The sequence below is a fragment of the Sturnira hondurensis genome, unplaced genomic scaffold (genome assembly GCF_014824575.4).
Source record: "Sturnira hondurensis isolate 20B ecotype Veracruz unplaced genomic scaffold, ASM1482457v3 Scaffold0009733, whole genome shotgun sequence".
Classification (NCBI taxonomy): domain Eukaryota; kingdom Metazoa; phylum Chordata; class Mammalia; order Chiroptera; family Phyllostomidae; genus Sturnira; species Sturnira hondurensis.
Genome location: NW_028082364.1, coordinates 6070599 through 6093838, shown reverse-complemented (window position 1 = coordinate 6093838; position 23240 = coordinate 6070599). Strand labels below are relative to the sequence as shown.

The 23240-nt window shown below is 60.9% G+C and overlaps 1 protein-coding gene across 1 annotated transcript in view; it reads left to right on the top strand.

Annotated features, from left to right (window-relative positions):
* SDK1 (sidekick cell adhesion molecule 1) overlaps positions 1-23240 on the top strand; it is a 340546-nt gene that overhangs the window by 197710 nt on the left and 119596 nt on the right. The window contains exons 4-11 of the mRNA XM_037057908.1: positions 3813-3924; positions 4494-4684; positions 8501-8584; positions 12095-12289; positions 14621-14737; positions 15768-15935; positions 17771-17873; positions 19738-19914. Coding sequence (XP_036913803.1) covers positions 3813-3924; positions 4494-4684; positions 8501-8584; positions 12095-12289; positions 14621-14737; positions 15768-15935; positions 17771-17873; positions 19738-19914 — 1147 coding nt within the window. The remainder of the gene's footprint in view (positions 1-3812; positions 3925-4493; positions 4685-8500; positions 8585-12094; positions 12290-14620; positions 14738-15767; positions 15936-17770; positions 17874-19737; positions 19915-23240) is intronic.

Sequence of the window (23240 nt, the reverse complement as noted above, 5' to 3'; positions counted from 1 at the left end):
GGGTCGTCCCACCGACTGACCATGCGGTCCGCTCTTCCCAAGGTAGACACGGCGGCCCGAGTTTACCCCAGCCGGGCTCCTCTGTCCCGGGAAAGCCCGTGAAGACGCATTTTTGCTGCGTTCCATTCATTTCCAAAGGTGCACATTTTCAAGCGTGGTGTAAATGAGAAGTGGCCGCACTGTCTGTGGAACTACCCTATTATTTCATTTATCGTCTCCCGGCAACAGGGAAGTCCGGATGAGTACTGAGACAAAAAACGGAGGCACGTGCAAAGGTGAAACTGTGAGTGGGAGACCGGCCGCGAGTCCTCCCGTTTCCACCCTCCTGCTCCCGGGCAGCAGAGAGGAAGCGGGAGCTCTGTGCTGGCCCCGCCCTGGAGAGCACCTGCCCGCCGGCCCCACGCCCCTCGCGGCACCGTCACGCCTTCGGGATTGGGGGTGGCGTCTGGCTGAAGAGCCGTAAAAGACGGAGTGTGGAAGCCCTGGGCCCTTCCCTTCAACACTCCCACGCAGGACGGGAGGTTCTGCTGCACCGTGGACACCAGGCCACGCCTCGAGATACCTTGTTTTCACAGATCTCACGTATCTTATTAGTCGAAAGTCTGTGTATTTTGACCACCTTCGCCTGTTTCCCCCACCCCACGCCCCCTCCGGTAGCCACCAGCCCCGTCTGCTGCTGTGAGTCCCGCTGCCGTGGGCTCTGCGTGGAAGCGCGCTCATACACGGCCTGTCGGTTGGCCTTGCCTCACGCAACACGCTGCCTGCCTGGCCCATCCACGTGGCTGTGCCCACGGCAGGATTGCCCACGGCAGGATTGCCTGGTTCTCCACCAGGCGAAGACCAGCTCGTCGTGCACTCGGCCACGCTCCGTGTCCCCATCCGCTGCCGGGGACGCTTAGGCCCTGTCCCCGTCCTTGCCGCCGCCGTGGTGTGCGGGTGTCTGTTGGGGACACCTCCGTTTCCTTCCGGTAAGCGCCCAGAAGTGGAATTGCTGGGTCCTGTGGTATTCTGTTTCCAACTCCAATCTTTGAGGAATGGTCAACTTTTTAAAGCGATGGTGCTGCCGGCGAGACAGGCGAATGGACTTTGGGAGCAGCGACGTGGGGCCGCCGGCAGGATGTTTATGCAGAGCTAAGCCATCGCTGCGGTTTGTTCCGTGTGTATCACAAACTCTATGGAGACAGGAGAAGTGAAGAGCCGGTTTTATTCTTTTAAGAATGCCTTGGTATAATGCTACCCGTCTTTCCTCCAGAAGTCGGACGTGGGCACAACAGGAGGTAGTGGCAGGCTCACAATGCACGTCCATTAGCTCGTCTCACCGAACAAAGGAGTAAAAGCCCGCCAGAGAGCAGCCGGGGGCGGACGGAGCCCTGGGCAAGGGAGACGGGCTGTCAGCGCACCCCCGAACCCCCGGTGAGGCCGCTGTCTGGCAGGCAGCTCTCAGGTGGGGGGTGATGGCGGGGGGAGGAGGTCCAGGCGTGGGCACACCTGCAGCGGACTTGGGGACTTGGTGACAGAGGGGCTGGTTTTGACACAGAGGCGATAACGGGGTGGGGGGTGAGTTAATAGTGAGAACTGCCTGCTTCCCGCCCCTCCGAGCGTGAAGAGTACTCAGCGCCCGAAATGGGCAGGCAGGCAGGCAGGGACGCCCCTCCACGGAGCGTCCATGGCCCCGGGGAAGAACCTGCACCCCGGGGTCCAGGGTTCCTCCAGAACACCAGGGGGCGCCCCACCCGACTGAAGGGAACCCGGGGTGCGCCGGGTGGTTTGGGGGAGGGGTGCGTTTCAGCCGAAGCCTCTCTCTCTGCTGTTCTTTGGGACCCGTGTGTACATAGGAACTCGTCCGCACGTCAACCAGTGTTTCAACAAGAAGGACGCACCCGGGCCACGCGTGCCCAGGCCAGCACCGTCCTCGCTGTGGGGAGGTGGGGGCCGGGCTCTCGTGTGGCTCTGTGCCGGAGCGTCACCGTAGAAAGCGCACGGGCTCCGCACTCAGAACACTGTGCCTGGCGCTCACCCAGGCGGCCTCCCCGAGTCCAGGTCACCTTCCCAGCGCCCCTGTGTGTGTGTCTGTCACAAACACCTGTTTAGGAATTGTGACATCTCCCTTGGCACCTCTGTACCTGCTGCTGCTGCTGCGACGCCCGTCGTGGGCCGCCCACAGCTCCCTGGGGAGAGCAGGGTGCCGGGTGTGCGCACAGGCTGACGGTTACCCGCCACCACGTTCTCGGACCAGGCTGGTCGCCCCACCAGGGAGGGCGCAAAGGACAGCAGCCTCGCACCACGGTCAGTGGGCCTGCAGCACGCTGCCGGCCCTGGGGGTCACGGTGAAGGGCTCCATCTTTCGGTCGCTGCGGCTGAGCCGGAGACGGGCCGACCAGTGCCACCTTCCATCCCGAGTGCCTGAGGAGCTGTGCACTCGGCCTTGGCACTCCTCGGCCTGGGGTGAGGCTCTACCTGGGGACTGACCCAGGGGTCTGGGGACTGACCGGGGACTGTCCCCGCCCGGGGCAGCCACAAGTGCCGACCTCGGGTTTCCTCCTCTGCCACCGGGCCTGAGCGGTGATTCGTGCCAAATTAGTGCATAACTCCGTGACCTTCAAGCGCTCAGTGAGGCCCCTTCCTGTCACATGACTGTAGGTCAGCCTCGCGGTCCTCTCTCCTCAGCCACTCTCACAGGTGACAGGCACATCGTTGGGCTGAGCGGCATTCAGCTCTCGTCCTCTGTCCCATCGTGAGTGTCTGTGTGGTGGCCTCTGATCACTGGCCAAGTCCCCACCCGGCTCAGCCAGGAGCCTGTGGCAGGAAGACCCTGGGAACGGCCGGTCAGGGTCGGGGGGCAGGTGGCCGTCGGCTCCCCGTCCGTGTGCTCAGAGCACAGACTTTAAAGATCCACTTGCCGGCTCCATGGCCTGCACAGCCCCGACCCCACCGCCCGCCCTGCCGGCCAGCGCCCGCGCTCGCCCAGGCCCCGGCTGCGGCTCAGATGGGTTGCGGCCGTAGCGTAAAGTATGCCACGGAACGGTTTGAGTTTTCAGTAATTTAAATTTATTGTTATTTCCAGACTCTCCTGTCTCTACCCTTAAATTGAAACTCCTGTTCTAGAAATGTTTGATCCGTCTTCATTTTCCCTAAATAAACAGTAGTAGGGTGTACCGTGGGTAGCTTAATTTTGATATTACATGTACTTCAGAGAAAAGTGGAAAAGTGTGTCGTTTTTCCTCCCTTGTCACCAGAAGTGAGCTACATTACTCACCGCTGGAGGCTCACCGAGCAGAGCTGGGGGCGTGGGCTTTCAGGGGAGGGGGGCTCAACGGGCCCCAGCGGCGCAGACGCTCCGTTCACCGAGCCCGTCTGCACACGGGGACCCCGCTGGAGGGCCGCCCACTCCCCCCAACACGCGTGCCCAGCAGAGCGCCTGCACCAGGCGTGTTTGTAGAACTGAACAGTTTGAAACACCTGGTAGACCAGGTGACTCAACAGGCGAAGCGTTCGGTCAGTCGGACAAGAAGGAGCTCAGCAGGCGCTGTGGAGAATGTGAGCAGCAGCGTGTCTCGACCCCGGGACGTGCGTGTGAGGCTGCGGGCTGTGGATCCCCTCACCGGGGCTCCGATCACCTGATAAAGGCGGGGACACGGGACCCCCGAGACACTGGCCCCCTGGGGGTCTCCTCCTAGCAGCAGGTTGCGGTGGGTCGTGAGATTTCGGGGTCCCATTAGAATGGCCTGGCAGGACCTCTGGTGGATGGTCCCCCGTCCTCACGCCTCCTGCACTTAGGAGAGTTCCATGCACCTGTGCTTTGTCTGCCACAGGGGACGTCGGTGAGCCCGGGATTGTGACCCCCATGATCGTGGTGCCCCCGGGCAACAGAAGTGTGGTGGCCGGGTCCAGTGAGGTCACCTTGGAGTGCATCGCGAACGCCAGGTATGTGTCTGGTCTGCACATGGGGACACGGATCCTCAGCAGGAGCGAGGGGGCTCCTCAGCAGGGCTGCAAGCCCCCCCGCTCCGCCCCAGTGGCGGCTTTTGGTCCAGCTGTGTCGTGAGCACAGCCCGTGCGGGAGTGGGGCCCAGACCCCCAGGCCTCTGTGCCGGGACTTGGGTTCCCAGAACGAGCACCTCACTTTAGCAGCCCTCGTGCAGGGGCCTCCTCTGAGAGTCTGGTGGGGAGGGGCGAGGCCCCGGTGTCCTCGCTCCAGAGCTGAGTTCCCGCGATCACACCTCCCCCTGGCCCTGCCCCTGCTAGCATTTATTTTACACCACCGTTTCCCTGAGCAGAGTCCTTAGCACTCACAGGCCATTGCTGCCGAATTGGCTACCCCTGCTCAGGAGCCCTTGAGCAGGTCGAGTTGGAGATGGAGACGTGAGGGAGCGGAGGAGTGTCCGGGCCAGTTTCAGGTGCCCCCCCACCCTAGCCCACACAGAGAAACCGGCTCTGCCAAGCTTGCGCCGAGGGCCTGAGTTGTCACCGACACCCTCACCCTGTCCCCCTAGGCCGCTGGAGGACCTGCGTGTGACCTGGAAGAGGAACGGGGTGACTGTCACCAGCGGGCTCCGCAGCTTCGGGAGGCGCCTCACCGTCAGCAGCCCGACGTCCCTGGACTCCGGGGCGTACGTCTGCGAGGCGGCACTGGCCGGGAGCGTGTCTGCACCCGCAACAGCACGAGCCTTTCTCTCCATCATAGGTAACGCACAGCCCGTGACCGGCTCTCATCCCCAGGTCGCGTCCCCCCGACACCTCCCTGCACACGGCACCATCGCACCCGCCTCCTACCAGCTTCATGTTTCACCCGGCACCTGGCCGCGCGGCGGACATTGTTTTCCAAATGCGCCCCAGTTTCCTTCAGCCACATAGCTAAACCCCGATCCTTGTTCTGCAGGCTTCCCGTGACCAGGCTTGGCACCGGGAATGGGAGGGCCCTGTCGTGCCGACCACCCCCGGCCGCCCCCGATGCCACCAGCTCTCCTGTCACTCCCGTTTGGCTGGTCAGACATCTGGTACTCTTATTCTCGACCCAGAAGCGAGTTAGAAAGTGTTCAGTGTTACCTGTTGTTAAATTAAAAAGTGAGAACAGAGCTGCTTCCTAGGCCACGAGCCAGAAGAACGAGGAGGGGAAATTGGCGCATCGAGTCGCCCCAAGTGCTGGGAGACCTGGGCCTCGTCCCGGGGCTGAGGGAGCCTCGGGTCACCTTCACACGTGACCCGATTGCAGGACACTGCAGCAGGGCCTTCACCCCCCCTTCGATCCCACTCCCGTGACACTTTTGCTCCTCAGGGGCTGTGATCACTGCCGTGGGGACGTGTCCCGCACCAAGTGGTGGCCTCTGCGGAGACAGATGCCTTCAAGGCCGACACTGGCTGGGGAATCCCAACCCCCCACTTTGGAAGGAGAGGGGGGCGGTCAGGAAAGACCGAGTGTGCAGAAGGCCCTTCAGAGAGCAATGGCCCCCACGTAATCTGTACTGAGGTTTGCCAGTTTCCAACTAAGACAAATTACCAGCTTGTATTTTCATACAAAGTTGGCAAGAGTATGGAGAAATACTGCCTAAAAGGCAGCTGGCCTTGAACTTCCCTTTAATCACGAGGAAGTAGCTCTGTGGCCTGAACTTGGCCACCCCACACTCGCACGGCACACCCAGCAGCCCCTCGCACGAAGGGTAAGGAGCACAAAGCGCCCGAGAAAGCAGGTGCAGGGCGGCGAGCCGCTGCGACTCCACACGGGGGCCCGAGCGCATCCTCCTGCCGCCCTTCTCGTCCCTGTCCAGCTGCCGGTGGGCACATGACAGCCCGCTCCCGAGGGCGCTGGCTCGTCAGGCTGCTGTGCAGCTGGGTGAGCACAGCACATTACAGATTGAACCAGAATTAAAATTGCTGGTGTGAATCTCCAGTAGACAGGACTACGTCGCGTTCGAACAGTGGAAGGTAATTTAAAGGAGAAGAAATTTATCTCCTTGTAAACGAGAATGTTTGTTTCCATCATAATTTCTTTTAAAAATATTTAAATCTCTGACATGGACTTGGCCTTGCGTTTGCATCCGAGTTCCAGAGCAGACTGCTCGTCCTCTCTGGAGCTTCCACGGCTCTGCCTGCCGTTTAAAGGCACAGGGAACCACTTTCTTCTTCACGGTGTCCACTTCGATCCCCTCTTATTCCTGAGAATTTGCTGTGACAGGTGGGATTTTGTGGTTGAGTCGCCTGAAAGGCCTCTGTCAATTGAGAGAGACTCGGGAGTTTGTCACCCCGAGCCCAGCAATCAGGGAGGGGGTCCTTGGGAAACCTCACCAGCTTCCTGGCTGTCACCGTGGGGACACTGGAAAAAGCTCTCTTACGAACACGAGATGGAAGAAAACGCAGACAAATTGGCTTCCGATCCCTTCTAGTCCTCACTGATGAGACCAGACAGACGTGCGCACTGTTTACTCGGCCTGGCGCCCCCTGCTGTACTGCGCGATCTCTGAGGCGAGAACAGGGCACCGGCGTCTGACTGTGGCCCCTCCTCGCAGGCAGCACCAGCCGCGGGGCTCCGCCAGCACGCCCCCCCGCACCTGCCCACCCCTGTGTGCAGCCTTGGTGCCCGTGTGTGGCAGGTGGGAAGTGCTCGGGATTAACCCTCCCAGGAACAGCCGTCACCGGCGTTGGATGGTGGCAAGAGTCCTTATGGCGGGGATGACCTTCAGAGGTCGCGCTCTGTGCTGGCTTCTGGAGTTTTCCCTGCCGGGCGAGGCCCCACCCCGTACAGGGGAGCTGCCTCAACCAGGGCTCTTTTCCAGCTGCCCGCCTGCTCTCCCCAGGGTGTTTTGTCATCTCCCAAGGAAGGTGCTGGCAGTGAACCTGGTCTCAGGGTCTGCTTCTGGGGGACACCACCCTGAGACTGTGACCCTCGTCTTTCAGACCTCAGCACCTGCAAATGCCAGGTGCTTGGATGACTGGTCTTTCGTCCGGGTCCCACCTCACCTGGTCAGTGAGTGTGCACCCCCCAGATGCCTCTCAGATGTCACACGTGCTCCTGTGACTCTCGGCTGTGCCCTGTCAGCTGTGACTGGTCCACCGTTGCAGGGCGCTGCCGTGGGAGGGGCTGAGTAGAGGACCCTGGCGCCCTTCCCTGCCGTCTCCTGCCGCTGCATGGGGCTGCCCCACGACGCAGGCTGGAACGTTTCATTAGAGCCGGAAGACGTCAATCACAGGCACAGGCGGCCCCCTTTCCCCGCTCACCCCTGTGCTCAGACGGCGTGTGCGGTGGTGGCAGGGCGTGGCCGGCACTCGGGCTGTGCAGGGCGAGCGGGTGGAGCAGACTGGAAATGCTGCTGCCGACACCTTACCGACCCACGGCAGAGCCAGGCTGGGTGTCAGCGTCTGAGCGCTGGGGCCAAGGCCAGCCTGGAAAGAACAGCGTGCAGCCTCTGCAGTACTTCGTTAGGCCTGGTCCACCCACACGAACGGAGCCACAGACCCCGCCTCCGTCTCGTGCACCTGCAGCCACGCCTCGGCCGGGGCGCTCACCCAGACTGCTTCTGCCCGGACGGTCCCCGCGGCTGCAAAACTGATGTCCGGCTTTGCCTCCGTGGAGGAGCCTTCACCCTTTGTCCTTAACCGTTTCTTCGAAATGCTGGGCTCTTGTCCCCCCTTCCCCCTTTTCAGCCCCCCCCCCATATTAAGCATGCAGTCGGCACCGGAGGCTGGCCAGGCTGTGGCGCCTGTCAGGATGAACGTGACCCCCTCTGGCAGACGGCGCCCAGAAGTCAGTGAACCCCCAGAAAGCGGGGACAGGAGCCTCTTGTCGTGACAATGAAACCATTGCCACCTCAGCCCTCCACGAGCCTGGCCACGCCACCGTTGCATTTCTGCTGAGTACACTGAGACAAAATATCGCAGTTTATTCTCCGAGGAAATTCACTGTTTAGTACAACGGCTATTTTTTTTTTGGTTGAATGGGCGAGCGGCGTATCCAGAGCTACGCAGGTGGTTAAGGGTTTGCCGCTGAAGATGGATGAGAGGCCCTGTTCCCTTTTGCTCTTAGCTATTATGTTGTGTTCCACTGAAGTATTAAATCTATATTTTAGAGAAGAACGGCTAGGACTTTTAAAGATATGTTAATAGGCCACACTGCCCTGGTGTGGGCCAGAACCTGACTGATGGGTCAGCATGCCTCGTGCTGTTCAGTGCAGACGCTGAAGGGAACCAGCCTGTAAAATAATAGTGTGCGGTGAATGTCCACCTTTAGGAACCTCTTGGGACAGTCCTTCTAACGTCTGAATTAGGCATTCCGTGCTTTAAGCCCAGAAAGTAGCCAGCTGCCGTCACCCTCAGCAGGAACTGGCCCCCGCGCCCTGAGCGTGCGAGCTGCCCTCTGCTCGCAGAGTCCTGACTTTGCCCACGTGTTGGTAGCAGATGGAGTTTCCGAAACCGGTGTTCAGGAGGAGTTCGGCCTCGTTTAGGCGGGAGAGCTTCCTGAAACACGCCTCCTTTGCTTAGGGGCTCTTTGCTTTTTTCTCGTTTGAAGAGCCACCGTACTTCACTGCGGAGCCGGAGAGTCGGATTTCGGTGGAAGTGGAGGCGTCCGTGGACATCGCGTGCGGAGCCATGGGTGAGTGTGGGGAGGCTGCGGCGGGAGGGGGGGTCGCCACCGTTAGAGGGACTCCCTGAGTGCGATGGTTAGAAACGGGGGCGGGGGGGGGCAGAGCAGCACTCGGTCACTCGGCGGGTGACCTCGGGAAGGTGCATGACCTCGCTCTTCACCCCAGAGCCGGGACAGCAACACGCACCTGAGAGAAGCCCAGGAGCCCCCGAGTTGCCTCGTCCTCTTCCTTCCCTCCGGCGCTCTGACCCACGGGAGCGTGGCCCCCCAGACTTAGGGCAGGAAGTTCATTCTCACCCCCGAAGTGATGGGACCCGCAAGCACATCGGCTCTGAGACAGACAGGTGGTTCCAGATTCTTCAAACAGGCACCTGGGCAGTGGCTCAGCGGGTTGGAGCGCCCTCCCTCCCACCCACCGAAAGACGGCGGGTTCGACCCCCATCAGGCCGTGTAAGGGAGGCAACCAATCAATGTTTCTCACGCTCTCTCTTTCCCCCACCCCCACACCCCCTGTCTCTAAAATCAATATAACATATCCTTGGATGAGGATTTTTTTTAAAGTTGAATTCTTTGGACAGGCAACCTTCCTGTCTTCTGCCGTCTTAGCCCTGGGTCAGCTTCACCTGCGTCGCTCAGCCAGCCGCAGCCCTCGTCCCCATGCCGTGGCTCCTAGCTGTGCACGGTCCCCACTGCACGTCCAGCAGCACCGGCGGTCACCCTGCACCCCTGGCAGAGACAGGCTCTAAATAACCTGCCGAGCGAAGGCCAGGGCAGTGCTCCGGAGACTGTCCGAGATGAAAAGGGCCTTTTTTATGTAAACATCTGTCGGTCTCGAGAGCAGGTATTTCCTCCGAAGCACTCGGAGGCCACGGCTCCTAGTGATTTTGTAAACCCAAAAACCAGCTGTGTGAGACCGGGTGTTATCTCCCCAGACTCATTCGAAAACAACGCCCCGGAAAGTGGGGTCCCCGATGCGCTCAGGGCCCCCAGCCAGGAGGCCAGGGAGGCTGTGCAGTGAGATGCTGCCTGCAAGATCTGCGGCATCTGGCGAGGAGGCCTTGTCATTCAACTCCGGGCAGGTGCCCCCCCAAGGGTCACGTGGAGACGGGAGGGACCCACAGCCAAGTCCATCGGCCACCAAAGCAAGTGCTTCTTCGGGCAGGACGCTGGCTCCTGCCTGAGCACTGGGCCCCGGACGCCACTAACACCTGCAGGCGCCTGCAGGCTGGCCTCCGTGCCTGAAAAGGGTGGTGGTGTCACTCTGAACAGCGCCGATGCCAGCTGTGGGTCGGCGAGTGACGCACAGCCTCCTCTGTCCACTGTTCTTCCGGCGGCAGCCGCACCTGCCCCGAAGGCCGAGCAGCCCGTTCTAACCCCCATGCGGCCCCTGGCGGCTGCGGTTCACCGCTCCACTCTGTCCCTGTCCCTGTCCCTCCCTGTCTGCTCTCCCTCAGACGGCCGGGGGAGGGGCGGAGGGGGAGGAGGACCAGGAATCCTAAATGGTCCCTGCAATGGTCACGCTGTTCCCTTCCTTCTGCGAACACCGGCTTTTCAAGGCCAGCAGCTCTGCGAGTGAAGCCGCCCGCAGTGCTGAGGGGTGAGTGGGCGGAGGGGCGAGAAATCGCCCCGAGAGGAAGGCTCCCGGGTCTCTCTCCGCCAGCAGTCGTTTCTCAGTAAAGGACCTCTGACGATGTCCCCTCGGGAAGGGAGCGCTCCTTCGACACGATTTCCGCAGGTGACCTGCTTGTTGGGTGCATACTTATGAACAGTTGCACCGGTCTTCCACGTGGCGTGGCCGTCACATAATTCACTGCTTCACTCTGACCACGAGACTGCGGCCACGCTCGAAGGGGCTGTTCGTGAGAGCTGCACCATGGGATTGCAGCTGGCGTTTACACAAACTGGCTAGGCATTTACCTTGAAATGGGTTTTTTTAATTTCCTGATCTAATGAAAAGTGACAAGAAATGTAATTAAGCAGAGAACAGAATCTGGGAACACATTATCTTGAAATATTCCACAACGCTAACTTTATTTATTAAAAGAAGGCACTTTACACCTACCTAGCACCTTAAATGAAGAGCTTTTGGTGCGCTCTCCACCACGCACCACGTGGAGACGTTCACTTCGACTGTCTACCTGGGGAAACCCAGGGACGGAACCGTCCGAGATGCAGAGAAGCCTCGCTCTGTCTGTGCCTCCCCCGCCCCCCGCCAGCTGGGCCCCAGCCAGCGCCAGGCCCACTAGAGTTCAGGACAGTGGGCAGCCTCTCCAGGGTCTCAGTTTACTCCTCGTGGTGGCTTCAGGAAGGCTCAGGGCAGAGTCCCAAGGAAGCGGTCTCCCCCCCTGTGCTGGCCGCCTAGGCACCCGGGAAAGAACCCAGAGGAGGAGCCGGGCGTTTCCCTGGTCGGGGCTTGCTCCATGTGGGGCGGCCTCTGGGGCACAGCGGCTGCCTGCTCGCTTGCCGGGGCTGCAGTGTGGCCACAGCCACGGAGGCAGAGCCGTGTGGGCCCCAGTTCACTCAGGCGGGGGACAGTCCCTGCCCAGCCCAGGCTCTGCCCCTCCATGTACCTTCTGCAGGGCAGGCTGGCTGGCCCGGGCACAGCTCCCGAGTCACCAGGGTGTCATGAGTACGAGGAAGGGGCACCCAGAAGTGACGGGCCATGCCTTTGGCCTCAGCCCAGCCCACCCATTCTCTCCGTCAAAGTCTCGGCCGTGCTCTTGGCCCAGTTTGCTCTCGGGGTTCAAGGAGAGAGCCATCCCGCAGCCCCCCCTCCGCATTCACTGCATGCGCGTCTGTCTCGGGTCCAGGCAGCTCTTCCCACGTCCACAGTTTAATGCCCCTGGGTCTCCTGGACCTCTAACCAAATGCGGCTCCTGCCCTCGTTCCTGAACCTGATACACGGCCCCTTCGCCCCAGGAGACTCCGCTCAGATAGGTGAGGCCCACCTCCTTAGGGGCGGCCGCTTAAGAGGTGCCACTCACTGGGACTGTTGTTAGCTGTCATAGCAAACAAGGACTCGGCCCACATGGCACTCTGTGCCTGGCAGGGTCTGTGTGCCTGGGTTTTGTCCAGACTGACCCGATGCCTGACCTGATGACGCTTCACCACAACCTGTCCAGTCCCGAGAGTCCCCTCCTTTCCAAACCTGAGGAGCAGGACCACGGGATGCTCAGCCCACGTGGCAGACCTGGGAGCTGGCTCCTCCCATCTCCCACCCTGGCGACTGTCCCCAAGCCTGAGTGACAGAATAGGCCCTGAGACAGCAGGGACCTGCATGCCTACCCCGTCTGCCTGGAAGTCAAGCCAGCGGACTCACTCGTCCACACAGAGCCTCGTCCAGGCAGAGCCACCTGGAAGGGCCTCCGCTGGGGCTGGGCGACGCTCCCGCCCTCCCGCTGGAAGCCAGAGGTCCTTTGCTTCCTGTGAGAAAAGTAACGCCGGAAATGCCCGTTGCGAGACTGCTTTTCAGTCCTCCGTGTGTGATTGGTCACGCCCGTTGTCCCCTCCCCTCCGCAGGGGTCCCGCTGCCGGCCCTACAGTGGTACAAGGACGCGGCACGCATCGGTCCGCTGCCGCACCCCCGGTACCGAGTGCTCCCGGGCGGGGGCCTGCGCATCCAGAAGCTGCGTCCCGAGGACTCGGGGGTCTTCCAGTGCTTTGCCAGCAACGCAGGAGGCGAGGTCCAGACCTCCACCTACCTGGATGTCACCAGTGAGTACGGACCCTCAGAGAGGCCAGAGCTTCCTGACCTTTGCCTGGGCGGCACAGGCGCCCGTGGGCCCGGTGGGGACCGGAGGGCCAGCTCCCAAGCTCCCTCCGTACCCAGAAGTAGGAAAACCCCATTCTTCTGGACGTCCCCCGAACAGCCCATTCCTAACCTTTACCTTTTGATCATTTTTCCATTTTTAAAATATTCGCTCTCTGTTGTGGTTTTAGTGAACGATGATAGTTCTTCTGTGAATTTCTTTTATGACCCCATTAATGTAAATACTTGGGCACTCGGAGAAACCTAAGAGCGGTGAAGGCTTTCGTCGCACCCGCGGGCTCTCTCCGCCACCTCCCACAGCTGTCATGTCTGTTCTGTGACAAGGCAGAGCCCCAGGACTAGACCTTCGCCACTCACGTTCGCCCTTCCCGGGGAGAGGGCTCGACTCCTAAGAGGTGGATGGAATGTTCATAGATTCGTGCAGACGCTTCGGGAGACGGGAGACCGGCTCGCTTCCTCGAACCCCGCCCAGGGGTCAAGTCCATCACCTAGTTAGGACTCAGAGAGTAGAAATGAGACTGGGCGCTTACACCGGGCGGACGGACGTTGGCCAACTGGGACTACTTAGAGCGGCTCTTGCGGGGCCAGGGGTGGGGGTGGGGCCTCTGCAAGCGCTGAGGGGCGTGGCCTTTATCACGTGACTCGCCTCCCCCGGGCGAGTGGGCGTGGCCGGGCTCCGGTGGAGCTGTCTCTGCAGGAGCGGGCAGTGACACCCACCCCCCCCCTGCCCTGGGGGTCCGGACAGGGAGGCCGACGCCTCCCGCAGCCAGAGACCTGGGGCGCTTCCCTTCACTTCTCAGCCTCCACGTTGCGGTCAAAATGGAGCCAGCCGAGCTCACGGGGTTCTTGGAGGATCGGGTTGGAAATTTAGAAGGAAGTGCTGCTTACACTGGTTACCATGACAACTGGAAAGCGAACAGATAATAAATGATTATGATTTCTAAATGCAGGGTTTAGCAAAATGGACTCTTTTCACATCAAAACACCTTTAATGGGATGAAAATTTGATGTAGAGCAGTCAATATTTACCGCTCATGTAGCAAACACTTACTGAGCACGTGTCAGGCCCCGTGGGTCCATTGGGTTTGGGGACGGAGCTGTGACGGGGGCGGAGGACGTGGGGGAGACTGAAGGACTGGGACGCTGGACCAGGCCAGCTCGCGGTGACAGGGAGGTCGCTCTGAGGGACACCGTGGCCGAGGTCCAAAGGAGAGAGGGGCCTGAGGTGGCAGTGCTGGGGATACGCATGTTGTGGGTGGAGGGGAGGACTTCTGCACGCATCTTAGAGGGACGCACTAGGCAGGTGTGTGTTCAGGGAGAAGGGCGACAGGTGAGGCCCAGCCTGCCCGGGAACAGGGGTGTCAGTAGGAGGAGGGGAGGGGGAGGCGGGGCCCCAGGGGCTGTGAGCAGGGGTGGCAGGGTGTCACTCGGCACTTTCAGGGGACACCCACAGCAGGGGGCAGAGCAGACTGTGAGAGGGACAGCAGAGGCCTGGGCCCGTCCAGGTGGTGGCACCAGAGGAGAGAGAAGGGATGGGCCCAGCTGTGCTTAGCAGCAGAACCAGCAGGACCTGCTGGGCTCGAGGGCAGACCCACCAGGGAGGGGCAGGCGGCAGCTGGGCCCTGGCTACCTGCAGTCCTGCCCTTCTCCTCCTGGGTCATCGGCCCAGGCCCTCAGGCAGGGGTCCTCACACAGGACCCTCCGTCTCGCGTCTGGGGGACACAGGCGACTGCTGCTCAGGGACTCCAGCGTCACTGCTGTCACAGCAGCACTGTTGGGCGAGCCTGCGCTGGTGTGGTCTCCGTGAGCAAGACCCCTGCGGCCAGGCCCACCACACCTCCCGGGAGCTCCTTACTGAACCCTTGACAGCCAGTCATTTCAACTTTCAGAGCTGATCCTGGAAATGTGAAAGTGCCATGTTTGGGCAATATCCAACATTCAAAAATCAGCTTTTTAGTTTTGGGGTTCTTTTTTAAGTAATGAAAGCAGCTTGTTGGATTCCTTCAAACAGATGTCTTCCTTTGACATTCATGGAAGCAGCTCCCGGGAGCCCTGCCTCGCCCACGGGGTCTGCTATGTCGGGAGGCTGCATCTCCCTGTGGCCCTGGGCGAGGAGTCAGGGAAGGTGGTCGGCACCCCAGGAGGGCTCATGTCTCTCACTGTGGTCACCTCTGAGATGGGTTCTATGAAAGTCCGCGTGGACCGTGCACCCGGCCGGTGGTGGTGTCTCTGAGAGGCAGCACACTGACCATGTCCCCTCCCACTGCCCTGCCTAGATGTCGCGCCGGCGTTCACTCAGCCTCCGGTAGACACCACGGTCACCGACGGGACGACAGCCACACTGCGGTGTGGGGTGTCCGGGGCCCCTAAACCCGCCATCACGTGGAGGAGAGGTAGGTGGCAGGTCCTGTCATAGCGACTCTCGTTCGGGGAGGACTGAGGAGCCAGGGTCCCTTCCAAATGCCCGAGGCACCAGGATGAGTGAGACAGGCAAGACACTTGTCACCTTCCCAGAGCTTACGGTCTGGCCTTTGTTAAAACAGACTTTTTAAAAACCGGTGAAATTGAATCGAATGTTACTGCCCTCTGTCTAAACCCGTCACCAGTTGCCGGGGGCCTGGGGCCCCTTTGGTCCCCAGTGTTGGGATGGGAGAAGCGCTGCTGGGAAAGACTGAAACCACGACGCTCTCCCTCGGGAATGTTACAAATTAAGAATCGTAGCCTTTTTTTTTTCAATAAAGAACCTGCTTCTCACACAGGATGGCCGTGTCCTCCCCACTGGACACGTGGAGGCCCTTTGCCCTCTGTGTCCCCTTCCTGTGGAGGGGGCGCCGCCCCGGCTTGCTCGGCAGTGCCCACCGCCCCGTCGCTCCAGGCGCTCGTCGCTGACAAGTCTGCGCTGACCTGTGTCGGTGCACGTTAACCGGTCTCACAGGGCGGACCGTTCCTGGTGGGACGTCAAAACTGAGGCCCTCTTCACGCTCCTGGTTTAAAACCGCGGAAGTGTGGCCCATGCGCCCAGACCGCAGGGGACAGACCTGGGAAACGGCAGAGGAAGCAGAAGGGCAGGGTTCCTCTGTTCGTCACGTGTTTGTTTTGCCCCACGGAGAACGCACGCAGAGCTTGCAGAGATGTCTCGCACGCACGCAGGCATGACTCAAACTCAGAGTCGGCCCCCAGAGATGGCAGTCTCGGCCACCGACCCCGGCCTCTCCCCCTGAATCTCACAGTGCTGGACAACGAGGTGTCTCGGTCCGTGACCGTACAGACTGCCGCGGGCCACGGCTTTGGCCTGTCTGTGCTGAGCGTCCCCACTTCACACGCCGGCCTTTCCTGGAGTCATCTCCTTGGTTGGGGCTCTGGGCACGACCTTCTTTCAAGTGTCACAGGTCTGACACCCCTGTTTTCTCTGCTGCTCTTCAGGAAACCACACTCTGGCCAGCGGCTCCGTGCGGATTCCTCGGTTCATGCTGCTTGAGTCTGGGGGTCTGCAGATCACCCCCGTCTCCATCCGAGATGCCGGCAACTACACCTGCTATGCCGCCAACACGGAGGGAGCCCTGAGCGCGTCGGCCACGCTCACTGTGTGGAGTAAGACCCCGGGGGCCCCGCCCTCATTGCGGCTGCGTCCCCATGTCCTCTGTGTTTAGGGACGCCACAGTGCCCATGGGCCCTCTGATTCAATCAGAGGACAGTGGTTATTTTTACAACTGATATATAGGTATCTGTTGAGTAATTAATTTTTCAGTTTCCAAAAAAGAATTAGGAAGTGTGTCCCGTGATTTAAAGGGGGCATTTGAGGAGAGGTCAAACAAAGATCGACCTTCCCCAGTCTGCAGAGTACGGACACTGTCCCCGAGTAGCTCGAATAACAAAACTGACAGGTTGATTAATTTTATAATCATTATGTAAGGAAGCCAAGCCAAGAATTAAAACCCTAGAGAAAGGACATTTCTTTCCTATACTACTGTTGTAACCAACCAGAACACTCTCGGCCTACAAAATATTAATGTTTCCTAGACACGAGGAGTGAACCGAGAGGGACGTTCGTTTCTATAGCTTCCGTTTGTTCTTGTCTTGTCGGTAACGTGGGTCCCTGAAATGCGGAGCAGGCTGTTGTCCGGAACAGAGGGGTTGGCTTGCCCACACTTCTGCCCGCCCTCTGTGCTCACCTTCGCTCACCCATAAGCTTCCTCCTCTCCACTTCAGCCCTGTCTCTCTCACTAAAAAGTCATTATTCAAAAGAGGGGGAGGGAATAACTGCCCGATCTCTGTAAGCCGTCTCTACGAGAAGAGAAAAATTTAACTGCCTGAGTGAATGGTGCTTCCCAATGCGGCCCTTGAAGAACCTAGCTTAGGCTTCCCTTCATACCCATGTAGGCTCTCCTGAGACTGCTGGTGTCCCGTTGACACGTGGCCTTTCTAAGGCATCGGTTGTCCTGAAGACACCCTGAGTCCAGGGCAGAGCAGGCCGTTCCCTGGGGCCGTCAAGTGTTGCAAAGGAGGTTTTGTCCTACCCAGTGGTTGACGCCGTCAGCCACTTCCAATTCATCCTGGTCCCTAAAATTAGCCGTGTGTCTAAAGGCTGGTGACAAACCAATGTCTGCGTTTGGATAGGTCACTCACCAGGCACTTGTGTGGCTCTGCCAAGTCCAAGGTCAGAATGACAGTGGGGTGCCAGGAGCCACGCTGGCCTGGGGGCGTCCACGGTCCCCCTTCCACACACAGGAAACGGAAGCTCAGCGATACTTTGCAGCTGCCCGCTGGCAGGTGCTCGGGCTGGGCCCCGAGCTCAGTTCGGTGACCCCCACACTCCAGGCTCTGTTCCTGGTGCCCCAGCAACGTCCACCCTGGAGGGTGCCATTGGGTCATGCATGCCACAGGGCTGTGGCCAGGGCCCGCGCTAGGGCAGCTGCACCTCGTGGGGCAGCTGCTGGTCTGGGCACAGCTGCGGGCCTGCCTGGGGCACCAGACCCACTGCTTCCTGGTTGGGTGACGTCCGGCAAACCCCTGTATTTCTGAGCATCGCTCCATGCTGAAAACCAGGGGTGGTACCATCGCGGCCCTGGCCAGACTGTTGTGAGGACTGAATAAAACAAGCCAGGAGGTGTGAGGCGCACAGTCGGTCACCAGAGTGCCGATTACCCTTGGGAAGGATCAAGACGTTCCCCTAAGAGTGAAGGCGTAATAACCACGTGCAGGCGACCTTCCTCTCATGCCGCCTCCCCCGTGTCCAGAGCTCCCGGGACGGCCTGAGAGGGCGGGAGGCCTCTTCCAACCTCCTGCCGAGACCCGAGTGCTGTGACTTGTACGGGTGTCTCCATGATAGGGGGAAGCGTCTGGTGTCAGGCGACCAACTCACTGCCCCCAGGGGAGGTGGCTCCAGCGTGTCATTTTGTCTGACCTGTGGCTTGTGTGTCTTTCAGACCGGACATCCATCGTCCACCCTCCAGAGGACCTCGTGGTGATTAAGGGGACCACAGCCACGCTGCGCTGCGGAGCCGCTCACGACCCCCGCGTCTCTCTCCGGTCAGCCCCCTCGGTTACCACATCTGGGGCTCTTCCGTCCTCTGACTGCAGCCACAGACCCCTGACCGTGGCGCCGCACAGTCGCGGGCCCCATCCTTCATCACACGTTCCCCGTCTCCCATGGCAGCCCCGTGTCCCGCTCTGTGCCTCGGGGCCGTGAGCCCGCCGCGGCTTTCCTGCCGAGGTTCATGCCCTGTGTGTGCGACGCCCGCGTCAGAGGCCGGCCCTCGGTGAAAGGAAAGCCCAGTGTGTGTGCCGGCCTGCTGGCCCCAAGAGGGCCTCTCCCTGCTCTGGTGCGGGGGGCGGGGGGGGGCTGTGTCGGGAGCAGGGAGCAGGGAGGCCCCTGTCTGATGTGGCTGGAGGGCAGATCGTGGGTGACTCAGAGAGTCATGAAATGAGCTGTAACCCCCGTCCTTACTGGAGCTCAGGCAGGAAAGTCACGGGGAAAAGCGTGACAGCGCAGGGGAATGCGCGGTGGCCGTCGTCTTCCCACAGGCTCACAGCTTTCAGAGCTGCTCTAATTTTCAGACGCAGACATGGACCTCAGTCTAGAAAGACAGAGCATCCTAGTGTTTGCGCTCTGGCCCAGTGGTCCGCTCGAGACACCCCTACACTCTGGAGCCCCCCTGTGGGCAGAGGGAGGGGCACTGGAGGCCGGCTGGGGTGGGGGGCTCCGCTGTCCCCCACTCCTCTCGGGCAGGCGTCTGGCTGAGAACTTTCACGCCTGCACCTGGCCCTCCGGCGTGGGGGGGGGGGGGCGCCCAGGCCCAAAACCTGCTCCAGTTTAGTCACAAGGGCCCCGAATGCAACACAAACATTAAGGAGCCAGGGCTTCCCAGAGGCCCTCAGAGGCCGTCTCAGAGAAGGCCACCACCCCTGGGGGCACCCGCTCACTCCTCAGCGAGCTGCGAAGACCTCCCCGGAGGGCGAGGGCCAGCGCTGGCCTTCGGGGCCAAGCTCACCCGACCCCCTGCCTCTGTGCCTCTCCCCGAACTTTCTGTGCGAGTGACTAGACTCACGCACAGTCCGTCCCAGGATGGGGCTAGAGGGCTCATTCCTGGGCCCCCTTGTCCCAGGGTTGCTCTGCCCCAGGGGCACCGGGCCTGAAACGGCAGTCATTGCCAAAGGCTGCACCCAAGCTGAGCCGTCTCCTCCTTCCCGTCCGTGGAGTGGGTCCTGCTCTGTCCCAGACGGAGGTTGGGGCAAGGGGGGGCGAGCGCCATCCCTGTGCACAGAGGCCTTTATTCTGGGGGGACAGCCCGCTCTCCCGCCCCCCCGCTGTGGGGGGCCCCGCCCACTGACATGCAAAGGCTGTGCAGCCGAGTCTGTGTTTGGAAAGACAGCTGAGCTCACGCTGCCGTAGATGAAACGGGAGGAGTGCGGCGTCGGGGACGGTCTGCCAGAACAGTTTGGTTTTGAGGAAACATGTTTCTGGGGTGCGATCTGCCTTTTGTCCCCTCAGAAACTGGGGGACTCCACTCTGGGGAGTTCTCAAACAGTCGTGGCCTCCTCTCCCGGCAGGACTTGTCCTTCGGGACATTCCTGGGCCGGTGACAGGTGGGACCGTGACTCTGGACTCCCGTCTCTAAACCCAGGGACTGCCCGCCGGCTCCAGTGCCCGCTCTGTTCTGTGTCTCCTCCAGCGTCGGTTTCCCCATCGTCAGCCAGACACCTGGTTGCGTTTTTTTCTTTCCTTTTTTGTGCGCACCCCGCGCACACGATGAGGCCGCTTTTCCAGGGCAGGGAGTGGTTTCTGGAGCGGCCACAGGTCCTTGGCCACCTGCTTTCTAACTGACGGGGAAGGGTCAGCGCGGGGTCCTCCCTCAAGACCCCCTCTGACGCAAGGCTCTTTGCTTGGCTGCAGCTACGTCTGGAAGAAGGACAACGTGGCCATCAGCCCGTCCAGCAGCTCCAGAGTCGTGGTGGAGAAGGACGGGTCCCTCCTCATCAGCCAAACGTGGTCGGGGGACATTGGGGACTACACCTGCGCCGTCGTCTCTGAAGGGGGCAGCGACTCCAGGTCGGCCCGCCTGGAGGTGATGTGAGTCCGCGCCGTGTCCCCGAGCTGCCCCCCACTGCCTGCATCATAGGGGCCACGCGCCCCTCTCCCAGGGCCTGGCACTTCCCACGTGGGACGCCCACGTCGGCTCTCCGCTGGCAGCCGGATGTCCCTGCCTGAGGTCTCGAAGCAGCGGGCCCACCTTCCCACTTCACACCCCTGAGAACTTCGGGAGGAACCTCGGTGGGATCCCCGCTGGGGCCAGCGAGGTCGGACCTCGCGTTGCAGTTGGTGCCGGCTGCCTCTTCTCGAGCAAACCCGCACTTCCCCTGAAGTCGTTAGGAATCCCGAAAATGCAGTCGGCTGCCCGTGACTTCTACTCTAGGCCTTCCCAGGGGTCCCGTGGGCCCAGGGTGGGGAGCCGCCCTCTCCGGCTCACTTTGCACAGTTCCCCCTGTTCCTGGGCAGACGCTGAAACTCCTGCTGACAGATTTTGTTTATTTGCTTTTTAAAACGCTGTCCTCCCAGGTCTTCCCCTGCACAAACGTGCGCAGTAAACCCTGCAAAGGCGCAGACAGGGTGGGCGCTGGGGCAGCAGCCAGCTCCGTCCGGCGCCCGTGCGCCCCCGCTGACACGCACTGGCCGGACCGTTAGCAAAGGCAGTTCTGAGAGGTTTTTGTCGCCGGGCTCTGCTCACCTTGATCCAGGGAGGAATCTGTAGTCAAAATTCATTCCCTAAAAGTGGAGCCTGGACACTGAATACAAGGCCACTCCTCGTTCCTGTTTGAACCCCTGGACCCGGCCGAGGGGATCAGAGAGCAGAGGCGGGCTTGCTGAGTGCTGAGCACACAGTTCTGTGTGCGGCCCAGACCCGCTCATGGACGAGGGGGTCAGCAGCAGCTCTGCTGGCCCGTGGCCCCGGGGCTGGGGTGCCCCGTGGAGTGGGCCCAGTCTGCACCTCCAGGACCCAGCATGGCCCCTCTGGCCTCCCAGACAGGCTGTCTCCAGGATGACACCCCCCCCTTGTTCTCTGTAGAGGTCGCTCCCTTGCCGGGAGCAAAGGTCGCCCCAGTCAGTCGCAAAGCAGCAGGAGCCCACAGCCCCAGAGGGTCAGCTGGGGGTCCTGGCGCTGTGGCCACAGGCTGTGTGTGACGGCCCCCAGCCCTGTGAGTGAGTGTGGAAACGCAGAAGCTCCCACCCCCGCATCTGCTGTTGGGCCCGCCCATCCGGCTCTTTCTGTCCTCCAGAGCCCCCACAGGGCACCCCCGTGGTCTGCCGCCTCCGTGGCTACACGCATGTCTTCCGCCCTGGCCCCCTGAAGGACCCACTTGTCCATTCTTCAGGACCTGCTAAGGGGGCACCAGGTGCCTCCACGGTGCTTCCCACAGACCATGCCCGGAGGAAGCTCCCTCCTGGATGGACCGGAAGCCCCTGGGGGCCCTGCAGGCGCTCGGCGAACGCACGTGCGTGGTTGCACACAGGAGCGAACGGATGAGTGTGTGCTACTAGCAACACCTCCTGGCTTCACTCCTGCCCTCCATCCCCGTCAAGGCTCTCGCCTGGGCTTTCCCCCAGGAACGAGCCCTGGGTCTCTCTCCTCCTCCCGTCGCAGCTCATGTTGGGGATTTTTAAAAAATATTTTGACAGCACTGGAGTCCGGGCTGGTGACTGACTGCACATAATCCACCGTGCTGATCGCATTTTCAAAGCCACCTTTGAGAACTCGCACATCATCCATCACTGGCACCAAATACCCACTAGTGTTTCATAAGGCCCCTGTCAGCAGAAGCTAAATTGCATGCTCCTAATATAGTGCGCTCTTATCGTTCTGCACAGTTTTTATGTTCTGCCGATTTACATACCTTCCCTACTATTCGCTTATTTGATTTCCTCTAAGTAAAATGCATTTTTCAGCAAATGTTGCAGTGCCTCTAAAATAATAGGCTTCCCGTAATGGTGAAACACCTCATCTCCAAATATAGAAATATTCGCAGATCTGCGACTCGAACCAATTCGGGGACACCTGGTTGCAGAACTGATTTGGACGGCCGTTGCTCCCGGTGAATTGTCGTCGGTGTGATGAACACGCCGCTCTTCCAAATCGGGATGAATGGCAGAAGTGGCGGATTCTGGCGTGGCGCGCGTCCCCAGGCCCACGTCAGTCCTAACTCCGCAGCCTCAGCGGTGACAGCGGTAATGACCACGATCATAACTCCTGATTGCAGGGTGTCGGGCACTGCACAGAGAACTTACAAACTGAGCCCGGTGGCATTTCCGTGATTTACTCAGTTGACAACAAAAAGTGAAAAAAAGAGGAAAATCGCACGCTGCTGAAGTGACGGAGAGGTGCTTACCGCCAAATAGTGTCCTTCAGGAGAGCCCAGGGGCTGCCTCCCCACTCACGTTAAAAGCTGCTTCGTTAAATATAGAAATCGGGAGCTTTCGGAGTGGCTTTCAGAGCAGCAGGCCGCCAGCTTGCTCCCTCCTGGGCAGCCCTCGCGCCCTCCTCCCCTGGCGAGCCTGGTCCAGGTCCCCTCCCACTCAGCACGGTGGCTCCAGTGGTGCCACCAGCCCGCCCCTCACAGACTGCGTGACTGCGGACAGGTTGCCTCGTCTGTAAACAGGGTGCGTGGTCCTGCACCTCGAAGCACCGTGGGGAGGCCTGAACGAGCCAGCCTCCGGGCTGTGCTGGCCTGGAAGTCGGCGTGGGCGGACGGGCAACTGGTCACCGCTCTCATCATTCCTCCCCGTCTCACCAAACTGCCCTCCTGCTCTCTGCACCAGCACCCTTCTCCCCACACCCCCAGGGCCAGGAAGCTTCTCTCTTGGACGCCACCTGGCTTCCTACCGGAGTCTGTGGGCCTGCAACCCAGCAGGAGTGGGCTTGCGGGTCTGGTGTCACGGAGGAGGACTAACTCAGGGGACTCTGCCTCCATCCCGGCCCCGGGAGGGGAGGCTTTTGCAACGCCACAGGGTCCTGCTTGGGTCCTGTCAGAGAACAGCACTGGGTCAGAGTCACACCCTGGTCACGGGCCCTGTGTGCCCCGTCTCTCCTAGGAGCTGGTGGCGCCTTGCAGGAAGGCACCGTGTCTCCATACCCGCAGGGCGGTGCCGAGCTCACTGAGGGGCGGGGCTCCAGACCCTTTATGGAGCCACTAGCTCCATCGCCTGCAGACCCACTGGGCTGCAGCCGCCCTCCCGAGATGGGAGACTCCCTATGTGAGCCGGGCGCAGGGGAAGCCCAGTCCACGGCCCCCGAGAGGGCTCTCACCCTGCAGCTGCAGGCGACAGAGCCCCGGTGGGGAGCGAGCCGTTCGCACCGTTCCCCGAGAATCGTCAGGCCCCGCCATCATGGTCCTCAGAGGGAA